The 13,200-nt window shown below is 40.9% G+C and overlaps 1 protein-coding gene across 2 annotated transcripts; it reads left to right on the forward strand.

The window, feature by feature from the left end:
* The first annotated feature begins 260 nt into the window (after positions 1 to 260).
* Positions 261 to 9,572, forward strand: rrp8 (ribosomal RNA processing 8). 2 transcript variants are annotated; one of them, XM_086036605.1, is made up of 9 exons: positions 261 to 557; positions 812 to 3,447; positions 3,526 to 3,634; positions 3,975 to 4,236; positions 5,329 to 6,076; positions 6,936 to 7,065; positions 7,166 to 7,272; positions 8,288 to 8,384; positions 9,188 to 9,572. In XM_086036605.1, the coding sequence occupies exons 3-9, from the start codon at positions 3,539 to 3,541 to the stop codon at positions 9,299 to 9,301; spliced, it is 1,554 nt and encodes a 517-aa protein (XP_085892731.1). In that variant the 5' UTR covers positions 261 to 557; positions 812 to 3,447; positions 3,526 to 3,538; the 3' UTR covers positions 9,302 to 9,572. The 2 variants fall into 2 exon arrangements, with proteins under 2 accessions (XP_085892731.1, XP_085892732.1); XM_086036606.1 differs by having other exon boundaries at positions 815 to 3,447.
* Positions 9,573 to 13,200: the final 3,628 nt, after the last annotated feature.

The raw sequence follows: 13,200 nt of genomic DNA on the forward strand, positions 1-13,200 counted from the left end.
CTTTTGATTGAGGCCTTGAGAGAATCGAGGGACCCGTTTGTAAAAAGGAAGCTTCACTTCCCAAACAAGTTTGTCTGTGAGCTGCATGGAGTGATGCCTATGTACTCGGAAAAGGTGAGACCGCTGATTTGTCAGCATTTACCAGCAGCCTAAGATGGGGACTACGGGACCCGCCCACATCAAAGGCGAATTCCCGTCCTTTTTCCAACATTAAAGCAGCGCGTCGTCACTGGAGAAATGCAGAGTGGCCTTTGACAGATCGTTATATCAGAGATCATTTGCAAGATTGTGCAAAAGGATAGGTCACAGCATGGAACCTTGGGTTACACCCTCAAAGAAAAGTAAACTCATAAATTTCCTTTAGATTATGTGCCCCACTTGTCAAAACACGGCATACTTATTAATATTTGAGCTGTGCAATGTGAATGAAGCGGCAAAATCCACCAGTTTTCATCCATCTCAGGAGGCAGCCATTTTGCCACTTGCTGCCGACTGAAAATGAAATCACAGCTTGATCAACAGTTTGCGAGTGCCATGTGACCAAACTCAGAAAACAGGTGAGCCCTGAGCAACTGTAATGTCATTTTTTGTCGATAGCAGGGGGAAAAATGGCCACCCAGTGTGATGGATAAAAGCGGGTGGATTTTCCTTCTTGATTAATGTTCCACAAATGCAATAATAATGAGAATATCATGCTTAGACTAGTGGGGGTGGAAGGAACAAATTATAAAGAAAATGTATGACTTGACTTCTGCTTTAATATTCAGGGAGGTTTGAGGATGACTTGTGCTTTTTCTTTGCTTTTGGGCAGCAGCGGCACAATCCCGGACACTTTGCATAGGCGTCTGAGTTCCATGCTGAGACGTTCGCAAGGTGCCACAATGTTTCAACATGAGGCTCGCGAGGGACGCTCCGGTTTCCCCCCAACACTGATTCAAGGTCATACAGCTGCTTATCTGCGGACACTTCCTTGCCACCATTCGGCCGAGTGCATTTGAGCTTTGACCTCTTTTTGGAGAACAAAGTGTGAAGTGTGCAAATCTGGAGGAGTGCCGTCATGTGATCGTCGGTGCTCAGAAAGGGAGGCCGGTGCAATGCACCTCCTGCAAAAAGTTGACAATGTTTCTTCTACAGCGATACATTTCACATCAGACACAAGCAAAGACAAATACTTTGCGGGGGGCTGGGGGGGATGATAAAAAAGAAGAAAAAAAGCAACAGTATCCGTTTAGGAACAAACTGTACTCAGAAATGTATTCACGTGTGCATTCACAGGCAAAGCATCAAATTCTCAACTGCCATAGTTATAAAAAGTATTATTTAAGACAAGATTTTAAATGTGTAAAATATAAATTCGCAAGTCAATTTTTCATTTTCACTGGTCAATATTTTGGTGTTTGAGTTTAGTTATTTAGTAGAGTTTTGACTTTTAAATAATACATATACCACTGATTTTAGGTTGGATCTACTCATTATTTACATTGAATGTATTTATTTTTTTCATACACAGAAATCTAGTTGGTAAGCAAGAGAAATATACAACACCACTACTTTTCACAATTAAATAGCAAGACTAAAACATACTTATACAGGACATTGAACATTTTTTTTAACTTGGTGCAAAACTTGCTCCTGTCAATTAGCAGATGAAGGACACAATCAACAACAGGCTATCCAGGCACTGTGGCACGAAGCTCAGTCTTGAAAAAATGTTTCATGGCAGTGAAATTGGCCTTTGTCCAGTCCTCTTCTTCTTGCTGTTCAATGTGGCCTCATGAGACGAGACCACGTCCAACAATGGCTTGCAGCACCTGGCCATCATGAGGCTATGAACAGGATACGCCCAGAGGGCCATGGCAACTCACACTCAAAGACTGGAAGAGTCACAGAAAGGCACAGACGTGCATGTCTTTGACAATTCCAAAGCAAGGGTATGACCTTGACAAAACAAAACAAAGCAGAGTTGTCAGCCCACTCACGTGGCATGTAAACACACATGGAGTTCCTGGACTTTGGAGGATGTCTTTAGTGGCAAAAAGTGCTTTTCAAAGCACTCCAATGTGTACTTCAACTTCTTGCAGATTTTCAGTGCCCCGTTTTGCCAACCACAAAGACGCTGAGGGCAAATCGGATGGCTGCGCCATCGTCGTAAGCCGAAATCTGTGAAAGAAGTGACAATGAATGCCTGTATGCTCGTGTCAAGGATGTTCATCACATGCTCCTTTATTCGTCTATTTTTTCTCCCATTTTACAATTACGATTACTATACAGAGATTGTCCGACCGTCACAGGCATCGCATTCAAAAGAATGGATTCACCATAAAGTATTTTGGGCCTTTCTTCAAACTTGCTCATCAATCATTCCAGTTTGCTTTTGGCACACATACTATATGCGTGTGTTTTCACACACACCCACACACACCCACACACACCCACACACACACAAACACACAACGTGGCTTCACCCACGGACAATGAGTTCAGACCTTGTTGTAACTGCATTTCATTTTCTATGCAGTCTTCTTACTTTCTATAGAGTCCTCCATTTTCATTAATTCATCACAAATAACTGGAACGTGTCGCTAAAATGCTTGTTTTTGGTAGGCGTACCTTTGAAACAACTTTTGCCAGCATGTGCGCCCGGCTGTTTGATTGACAGCATACCCGTGCCTCTCACAGTCTCGCACGCAGATAGTCACACCAGCCCGAACACCACTAGACTTAACCCCCCAACACACACACACCCAACACACACACACATAGCCCGAGACCCGACCCCTTAATAGCCTCCACTGTGTGTTGTCTGCTCTCATCACACAGGTGTTTAATAAAAAAACAAGGTTTTAGACGCACGTTTGAAAACTGGTGCCTGCCTGCCGATCAGACATGCGGGACAGCGAGTCAATTTGCGGGACGCATCAAAAATAATTTAAATACATATAGAGCTATTGAGAGAAAAATGGCTAGGACGTTCCTTGAAACATGTGGCCTATACAAGCATTATTTTAGTTTCTTACAGCAACTATAAAACAACGATCAATCGCTACTTCCTTTATATAAATTCAAGTTCACTCAAAAATATAATAATGTAGAGTACCTTTTTATGAAAAGTAGTTTCTAGTGGAGACTGTATCATATTTTGTACATTTGACATTTACAAATAAATAAATAAATAAATAAATAAATAAAGGTAAAAAAAATAAATAAATACTTTTCGAGCGGACACACGTCTGCGTTCCTGACGTCATCAACGCGCGCCGGTTCTCTGTGTTGCTTCGTCCACGCGCATGCAAACTGAGCGACGAACGTGGTCCAAAAAGGTGTCGAAGGCATGCTGTGATTTATATACTCATAGTTACACATATGCACAGAATATACTTTACTACATTTGGTGATAAGCCTACCGTGTTCATCAAGCGTCGCCTCTATTAGACACGCCGTAGACTGGTGAGTTAAATTAGAGCTATTTTGGGTGTAGTACTAGTTTAAGTCTTATTTTAAAACGTATGCTTCGGCAATATGCAGAGTTTGGGGAAATATGTTTAACGAGGACGAAGACTGGAATGGCGCCGCCGACATCTTGAGTCAAAGTGTTGTGAAAAAGAGGCTAAACAGCAACAGTACCGATGTAAAGGTATGTCATTGTGTGCGCGTGCGTGTGTGGGCGTGCGTAGTCTGCACAACGATAAAGTTAAGAGATTCGCACACCCCAAAAATATTCAGCATCACAAATACAGAAATAGACACATTTCTGAACAGTGGCCCTGACATGTATTTACTGAAATGCACAACGTATCAAGCATTTTTTAAAGCCGGTGTTTGCATTGGCCAAAATGTATGTATTCCACATGGTAGAATCCATCGCAGTAAAAATCTTGTGGCACCAACTATTATTGATTACCTGAGGAGAAAATGGAGGGGTGTATATTTGGGTTTACAGTCGCTACATCTAGAGCATTTTTCATTCTGCTTAGTCCAAACATGTGGGAAAGAAGAGTCTCCTGCGGACGCTGCAGACGTTGGAATCGATACCAGACTGGAAGGGCGAGGACCAGCGTCAGCCTGACAGTGACAGCGACACAGAAGCCACCGCGCCACACATCAAAAAGAAGAAGAAAAAGAAGAAAAGGACAAAGAGGATTAAAGCCAGTATGACAACCGGCGAGCAGGTGAACAACACTGAGGTAAAGGAAGAGAAAACTGTAATCAAGGAGAAGAAAGTGGAAAAGACAATTGGTGAGTGTAATTTTGTGATTATAAATTAAACATACTCATTCCACTAAGAAGTATTGGAACAGTGAAACCTCCATTGTCGCTTTAGACTGAAAAGCAATTGGGTTTTACAGTATACTGTACGTACAAATGGACACGACACTAAACGTCAATAGCATTCTTTGTAACAAAACGTCATTTTCACGTGAGCAAAAGTAGTGGGACAGATATTCTTCAAATAAATTAACGTAAACAAGACTTAAATTGGGGCGCCACGCTGGTTGGCTGATTAGCATGCCGCCCATACAGTTCAGAGGTCGTGGGTTCGATTTCGGCCTCGGCCTTCATGTGTGGAGTTTGCATGTTCTCCCCGTGCCTGCGTGGGTTTCCTCCGGGTACTATGGTTTCCTCCCACATTCCAAAAACATGCATTGTAGGTTAACCCATTAAGGAATAAAGCGCCTGTCTCAACAGCTCCCCAAAACCTAAGGTTGCCTTTGGAATTACCCTTGAAAACCTGAAGATTTCCCAGAAATTCAACACTTACAAAATGATTAATATATCAGCCCCTGTAGCAGACAGAAACGTAATTACAAAAGAATTAAAGAGCTTAGACACGTGGCTTTCACACAGGCAGAATTTATCATTATTTACTGCTTCAATCGATGATGTAAAAATAACGTGTCAGTGCAAGAGAAGCACCATTTGAATTAAAAAAAGAAATCGAGTGGTAATTACCATCCTCTATTCTGTTACAAAGACGTCTATATCGTCATTGTCTACAAACCATATCATATCACATTCGACTGGTTCCACTGGTCGTGCGCGTCGTCTATATATCACTGCCGTTACTTATCAGAGCTCCGGACGATCAACGGGTTCCGCCGTTAGTCTACCTACGGCTCGAAAAACTCCACAACATCCTCCGCGGTCTCGCGCCACCCTCACGTGTATATTCTGATGCATTAAATTGGCTAAGAGACGGAGAATTGGATTTAAAAAAGACACCGACGTATCCGCTCTCCCGGCTTTAAAGGTAGAATGACGCAGCAGTTTGCTGACTGTTTCAATACTTTTGGAAGGGAGCATACATAATGGAAAAATGTCCTTTGGAAGGTGTCCCGAAGAGCGAAAATGCACCTGCAAGTGAGACTGAAGGCAAAGCAACTCCACAGAAGCCAGCCGGCGATGCCCCCAAGATCAGCAGGCAGCAGTGGAAAAACAAAATGAAGAACAAAAGGAAATGTAAAAATAAATACCGGCAGAATAAACCTCGAGAGGAAGTCGTGAAGGACGACAAACCTCTGCCGGCGACGCATTCACGCATCAATAGTGGCCAACAAGTCCAAGCACCAGACAAGAAAATGTTGCCGCAGAAAAGGAAAAAGACTGACGAGGATGACAACACGGAGACATCAGCCATGAAAACCGCCAAGAAGGAAATGGGAAAAAACATCAACGGATCAATGCGGGATTCCCAGACACATAGACAAAAACCTGAGCTACGCAAAGCAGAGGTGCTGAAACGCCAGCACCTCCGGAAGCTTCTCCGACCGGCGAGTCCTGAGGCGCCCAAGGAGGAGGCGCCCAAGGAGGAGGCGCCCAAGGAGCCCGTTTCAGAGGAGGCCAAGGATGCGACAGTGGACCGCTCGAGCTCATTGCGCTCGCGCATGGAGCAGCGCCTTGAAGCGGCCCGCTTCCGCTACATCAACCAGTTGCTGTACAGCAGCAGCAGCGGTGAGGCCAAGCGCATGTTCCAGCAGGACCCGGAGGCATTCGGGATCTACCACAGGGGCTTCACGGCGCAGGTGCGCTGCTGGCCCGCCAACCCTGTAGACGCCATCATCGCCTACATTTGCAAGAAGTAAGACGCCTTCCTTCCGTCACATACGCAGCAGCATCGCTGCTTTCCGACGCAAGGCTGCCAAGGTGGAGGAAACATTCTATAGTATTTTTTCCCCCCATAATTTAGCCGATGTACGTTCAAACGTACAAGTATTTGCCAATCACAATGTTTACTCCACACTGGCAGCTCCACGGTGCCGTACATTTCAAAGTAAAAGCACATTTTTGTAAATGTATTGCTGAGCCCGAAAATCACACCCGTTTCTTTGCATTGGATTTAGCTTTTTGAAATAGGGATATTTTTACAATTATTGATTGATAATTAATATGAGGTTATCAAAAATATTCATCATTTATTCTGTAATACAAGTGAAAGTCCAGTAGTACAGCGTTCGCGTGGTCAAACATGATTTGTGGAAGAAAATTTGTAAACATTTTATTTTTGGGGGGGGACAATTAGGATTGGTGAATGTGCGCAACAGTTTACGAGACGTACTTTGAATGTTACTAAAAGTAGTGTTTGTGCTTTGGTATTACCTGCTTTTGCATAACAAAACTGCGTTGTTTACTGCTGATATTGCCTAATTTTCAGATTTATTTATTTATTTTATTTATTTTTTAGACTTGGCTTTCACCTGAACCATGATTTCCATATAGGAGGTTCTCTGCAATACGGTGGCTGTCTTTCATGATATTACATTTAAAAAAAAAAAAGCAAGAATAATGTATGGACATGCTTGAAAAAACAAATACAGCCTCATTGAAGTTAGAGCATCTAGTAGGTGTCTAAAGCTCACTCGTACCAACACTTTTTATGTGCGTTTCTTGGCAGGCTGTCCTCGGCATATTTTTACTTTTTTTTGTGTGTGTTTTTTCAGACCTCCGTCACTGGTGGTGGCCGACTTCGGCTGCGGCGACTGTAAGATCGCGCTCAGCGTCAAGAACAAAGTGCACAGCTTTGACTTGGTGGCGACTTGCGACCTGGTGACAGTCTGCGACATGGCCCATGTGCGTTTGTGTGTGCGTGGGTGTGTGTTTGTCCGTGTTCGTGCCCGTGTCCGCAAACTTGCTCACACCAACGGCGTCTCTGTCCGCATCCTCCATGCAGGTGCCACTGCAGGACAGATCAGTGGACATTGCCGTCTTCTGCTTGTCATTGATGGGAACAAACCTGGCGGCTTTCCTTGTTGAGGCCAACCGGGTTTTGAAAAGAGGGTAAATTCATTCATTTCAATCATTGGGCAATTTGCTACAGATAACGAATAAATAAATCAGCATAGAGTGAGTAAATAGCATGATGATGAAAGCAGACGAGTGATGTAGTCAAAATAGTGGCTGCCACAAGGCTCATCTTATTTGTTTTCACACTTCCTACTTTTGTGTGCACAATGGTACTTTGAAATACAAGTTTCATTCAGTCCTTAATCACACAACTCAAACCTGTGACCATTGAAAAGAATGGAAATGCTTATGAATCAATTACACCCCCCCCCCCCCCAAAAAAACAGTATTACTTTATAACGAATTTCGAGTTTTAATGTGATGAGTTTTAAACATTTCACATTAACTTCATTTTAACTTTAACTTTACATTTTACCATGATAAATTTCACATTAAAACGTGAAGAGTGTGACTTTCACATTCAGCAAATCGATGCGGTTCCTTCCGGTTCGCCTGACTGGTGGACCACTGTGTAGGTATGCGCGTCGTTATTTTAAATTTTGAATCTGTTTTAAACCCCTGGCCTTAATTTTATTTATTTATTTTACAGCATAACAAAAGAGCAGCGTGATTATGTAGCTAGTGACTCGGGTTTTTTTCTGGTGTGGCAACAGTACACGTTATAATATATTTTATAAAAACACAGTAATTATACAATTAAATAGAATTTAAAAACTTTGAAACCTTATTAAATTCGTTGTGTGCATGTTGGCCACAAGGGGGCAGTATAAAGGCCAATTTATACTTCACTCTTGCGTGCCTGGATGCAGCAGGCAATCATAATGCAGGTGAGGCTAGAACACAAAAAGGATTTACATAGGTGTTCCTCGCAGATGATAAAGAATGCAGGAATATTTACCAATTCAATCTGACACTGCCACCCGACAGCATGGGTATCTCCAGTTTGTGCTCGCAAGTAGGAAAAAAAATTGTACTTGTGGTCACTCGTATCTCAGGGCACCGCTGTGTGTGTCTCTATCTGTTTGGCGGCCGTGTGCGTGTTTTTTAGGGGCGTGCTGAAAATCGCGGAGGTGGCGAGCAGATTCGACAACGTGCGTAACTTCCTAACGGCGCTAGCCAGGCTGGGATTCAAGATGGTGTCAAAGGTGAGAGGTTGAGATGCACAGGCCACTTGATTAGGCACACCGGGGGCAGGCCAACTTTAGTTCAACGGCCACGTGTGCGTTAGAAAATGGACAGATGGGCCTTGGGTTACTATTTTTTAAATTGTTTTTTTATTGATAAAATTCTCTGTTTGGATTTCATTATTTTAATTCTGCTCCATTAATCATTTAATGGTTTCTCTAATTCATATGTAAAATTGTTTTTACTAGTATTCTATTCAAAATAAATTAACCAGTTATCTTTTAAAGTACTATACATATGCAAATTTTTAATTTGGAATAAAGATTTTTTTTAAACGTTTATCAAACTTTTTCTTTTCTTTTGAATAGTTACAATAAATGACAAATACTTTTAATCAATTGTACTTTTGCTGTAGTTTGTTGATATTTTAACTTTGTTCACAATAAATAAATGGCTCAATTATTGCAATACATTTTTTACAAATACATTTTTACGATGACATACAATCATTCGTTTTAATTTTGAAAATTATTAACAATAAATTAACCTATCATTTACCATCTTCAAGATTTGCACTTTTTTTTTTTACTAGTATTTTTTAATTATTATTTTTTTATTTTATATAAAATAATCATTTTAATCATTCATTATTAATAAAGGCACCAATAATTTAATGTAGATGTAAAAATTTTCTTTTTACAAATATTTGTGTGTTGTGGTTGACAAATCAATTATGTAATTATTTAATGAGATAACTGAATAAAACAAGGCAAACCTAAGGAGGATTAGTTTGTAAATATTCTGTTTGCCTTCTTTCTTTTAGGATACAGAGAACACTCATTTCTACGCGTTCGACTTTACCAAGACGGGCGACGCGCCAAAAAACTTGAAGAATTTCGGCTTGCAGCTCAAGGCCTGCTTGTACAAAAAGAGATGATTTTTTACGTTTACATTACCTTCACTTAAAGTACACGCGTGTGTAGTACACGTGTGTCTCCGTTTTGCATTTGCCCAATATGAGGATTTATTTTGAAAATGTTTTAGCTGGGACGTGAGTACAATTGTTGAAACATGAACACATTTTCTTTTGTGATGTGTTGTCTTTGTTAAATGTTTTTGTTTGCAATTCCTTCAAATATGGAAAATTGTATAAAATGTAAAATACGGGGGGAAAAGACAAGATTAAAGTCAACATTTTTGTACCATGAGGATGAAGTCTTTTACAAGAAAAGTTCTCTTAGAATAGTCATGGAAGTGGAAATGTTTTGTGAATAGCCATGTACTGTATACAATTTTATTTTATGATGGTGGGTACAAGGGGAATGGAAAATGGATAATCAGCACAGAGCTGTTTTTATTATTGCTGCACTTGTCAGCAGTGGCCCTAAGGGGGCGTACTAACACTGTTGCGCTGGAAAAAAGATGCATACATTGGGACCTTGCTTTACTAACCACTTCATTAGAAAAAACAATGAAAATAACGCCCTACAGTATTGTACTATATAAAATCATACAGTAATAACAAAATACATTGAAACGTATTATTTTTTCCCCCATCTTTTTTTTATGACCAGGCGTCAGCATTTAGAAATTTTCAGGCATGGTTTCTTGAGGGATTTTTGTGTGTCGACTCATGACAGACATGCCCACTAAATGTCATGTTGCTTTGTGAAACTGGCTTCAAGGGGTGATTTTATTTTTTTTTAAGTTTTTTTTTTTTTTTAATGGCCAGCAAGAGTAGAAAATTATTGTTTTTTCCCCCTTTGGTCAGCAGTTTTGCGAATCACTTGAGGAGCAACTTTCTAATTTTGTGGGGCAATTTGTTTGTTGGGGGGCAGGTTAATGCCAGGGAACTGAAACAAGGGTTTTATCAAATAATGAAAAAATGACAATAATTAAGTGGGTTTTTTTCAGCGGCGAGGCAGGCTGTCTTTGGAACCGTCAGGGTGGTTCTTTTTTTTTTTTTTTTTTACTTTGTTTTGACTGGTGTATCTGCGATTGACACGCAATGGCAAGAACTACATCTCTTCATAATTTTGCTTGGCCCATCAGACTAGCATACTTTAGTCAATCTGGTAGTAATTGTACAAAATCTCTTGGAGGATTTTTGCAAATGACAAAGTTGACTCCAAAATTGTCAGACTTTCTTTGTGCTTTGGGACATTGGGACTTTTTTGTGGGTCAACTCATGCTACACATGGTTGTCAAATTTCATGTTGCCAAGTGAAAGTGGCTTCAAATTTTTAAAGTTTCCATCCCAAGCCATTTTGGGATGTCAAACCCACCCTGCCCCCAACCAAATATATAAAGCTGCAAAAGTGGCCTTTTTTTTTAAGAATGGGAAAGCCCTCAAAATTGTGATTTTTGATCAGTTACTTTTTAAACAAAGGAACAACTATAAGAGGTCCTTTTTTCAGTGTCATCTACCAGATGTGCCAATGGTGTGCAGCTCCACTTCCGCTTTAACCCGGCAAAAGCCAGATGGAAACGTATGAACTCACAAATACCGCGAGAATTCAGCTTGCAGGCAACGTTTCTGCCGCTTGCCACCAATACAAAGATGGCCATTGGCTCATGTGACACGAGGCCAACAATGTGCTCCTCATCAACACTGCAAAGCGATGTGGCGTTGCCGTGTGGAAAATTGTGCGAAGCGCAAACCGTAAAGCGGCTCGCGCACATCCCACATCAAATGACTCACTCGTTTTCTTTCCAACAGGAAAATGAACAAAAGATGGACTTCTTTATATTCTTAGGCCAAAGGCAGATTGAATTTCTGCACAGGAATGGCATCCAAATATGTAATCTTTTTTTAGCCAAACTAACTCTGGCTGAACTTAACTCTACCCCGGGCTTAACCCCAATAGTAACACTCACCCTTAGCAGACAAACCCAAATCCTAACCCCTGACCCTGACTCACAACCCCTAACCTTAACTAGAGGTGGGTAGAGTAGCTAAAAAGGTAAGTAAGAGTACTCTTTAGAATAATATGACACAAGTAAAAAGTAGTCTTCCAAATAATTAGTTGAGTACTAAGTAACTGGCATTTAACTTTTGAGTTGCATATTTTTATTCACTCAGCACCTGAAGCCAAAGGTAACACGTCAGGTCAGCACACGGCTGAGTGAGCCTTTTTCGTTGGTATTTTTTGTGGTGATGGTGGCAAAAGATGGAGGATCCAAGAGCGGGGAAGCAAGGTGTGTAAGAGTCTCCCAAAAAGTATTTATTTAAAAAAAAAAAAAAAAAGCAACATGAATTAGTAAAATTACTAAATGAACAAAGTCCATAAAAACTTTACCACTTTAAAATGTGCTATATAAGTGCTGTGTAGATAACTCCCGTTACATGAGATTCAAAGTAGCAAACAAACACTGAGAATAAACTCACAACATTAGGAAACAAGACATGAACAGGGAAACCTGCCTGATGACAATAACAAGGCACACCTTTAAATGACTCACGCTGGATGAAGCTGATTGGTAGACACAAATGAAAATCTAATGAGTACAGTAAAGAGGACATCAGAAAAGGGACACAAGGAAAACGACAAAACGGAAATCTAATCAAAACAAAGTCAACAAAAACACACATCAGGACTTATCTATCTGTACATCTATCTATTTGTACATCTATCTGTACATCTAGCAAGCGTTCTACCTTTAAAGCAGCTAATGAGCTACCTAACCTCATAGCTACTTATCTGTGTAGCTTCTACATTATCTACCGATCTGTCTACCTGTGCACCCATCATCCATGTATGGGTCCATCCATCCACCCAGCAAGCTATAGCTAGTGTTCTTCTCTGTATAGCTTCTATGTTATCTTGCTATCTATCGATCCATCTATCCATCTATCCATCTATCTATCTGTCTATCTGTCTGTCTGTCTGTCTGTCTATCTGTCTCATCATCCATCTATTTATACATCCAGCCATTATCCATCCATCCATCTCTATCTCTCTTGCTGTCTATTTGTACATCCAAATGTTTTCCCAAATGGTGCAATCAGAGTAATTTTGCCAGCCATAAGTAAGTAAGCCATAAGTGACGCTGCAGTGAAAAGGTCAATAGGGACTAGTGGTGACGTCGCGTCCCCCAAACATGGCGGTCAACCTCTGTCAGGGTACAAAGCCAAAAAAGTGTCAGAAACCACCTGAGACCACCCTGCACTGTGTTCCTGCTCACTACACCATCTCTGCTTTAACACTTTGTTAATTTCTCACGGCTTAATGTCTTTTCCAGCAAATTAAGCAAGCGGAAGCAAAAAACACAGACGGTCCGACACAGGCCTGTGCTTGTGCTTAGCACACGCAACGTTCACGCGCGATAAAACATTCGCCTCACAATTCTGAGGTTAGGGGTTTGAATCTGGTGAGGAGTTTGAATATATGCTGAAGAATTCATCCAAAAGCCACATAAGCATGGGTCCCCTTTGACAAGTCAGCCATTGGCTTTGAGCCAAATGAGGTTAAGCTCAAGAGAAAATGGACGGATAGTTTAAAAGTTAAGAGTGTTATTCATTTTGATGCAAGATGGCCTCGAAAACATTTTTGCCATTTTCCTTGCTTGTTTTCTTTTTTTTAAATCCCCCTCTTTTGTACTTTTGTTTCCTTATTCTCTCTCTCTTCCTTCCTCTCTATGGCCTACGAAGTTGATGTTGAAAGTCTCCACAGCAAAGAAGCCTGTGTAATTTGTTCCTGGGAATTCTCTTCCTGTCACAATAGATGATGGGTTGTCATTTGGTTCAAGATTAAGAACCCTGTTCATTTTGATGTCTGACGTCAGATGATGTCAAAAATCTTGTCTGAGAAGAAGCTTGCGGACACATATTAGTTG

The sequence above is a fragment of the Filicampus tigris genome, chromosome 7, assembly GCF_054856515.1.
Source record: "Filicampus tigris isolate MCC_2025a chromosome 7, RoL_Ftig_1.0, whole genome shotgun sequence".
Taxonomy (NCBI): Eukaryota; Metazoa; Chordata; class Actinopteri; order Syngnathiformes; family Syngnathidae; genus Filicampus; species Filicampus tigris.

Excerpts from the sequence above, each read along its gene's own strand:
- rrp8 (XM_086036605.1), top strand. The coding sequence starts at position 3,539 with ATGTTTAACGAGGACGAAGACTGGAATGGCGCCGCCGACATCTTGAGT. Across the intron at positions 6,077-6,935 it reads ATCGCCTACATTTGCAAGAA|ACCTCCGTCACTGGTGGTGG; the intron begins GTAAGACGCCTT and ends GTGTTTTTTCAG. Across the intron at positions 7,273-8,287 it reads AACCGGGTTTTGAAAAGAGG|GGGCGTGCTGAAAATCGCGG; the intron begins GTAAATTCATTC and ends CGTGTTTTTTAG.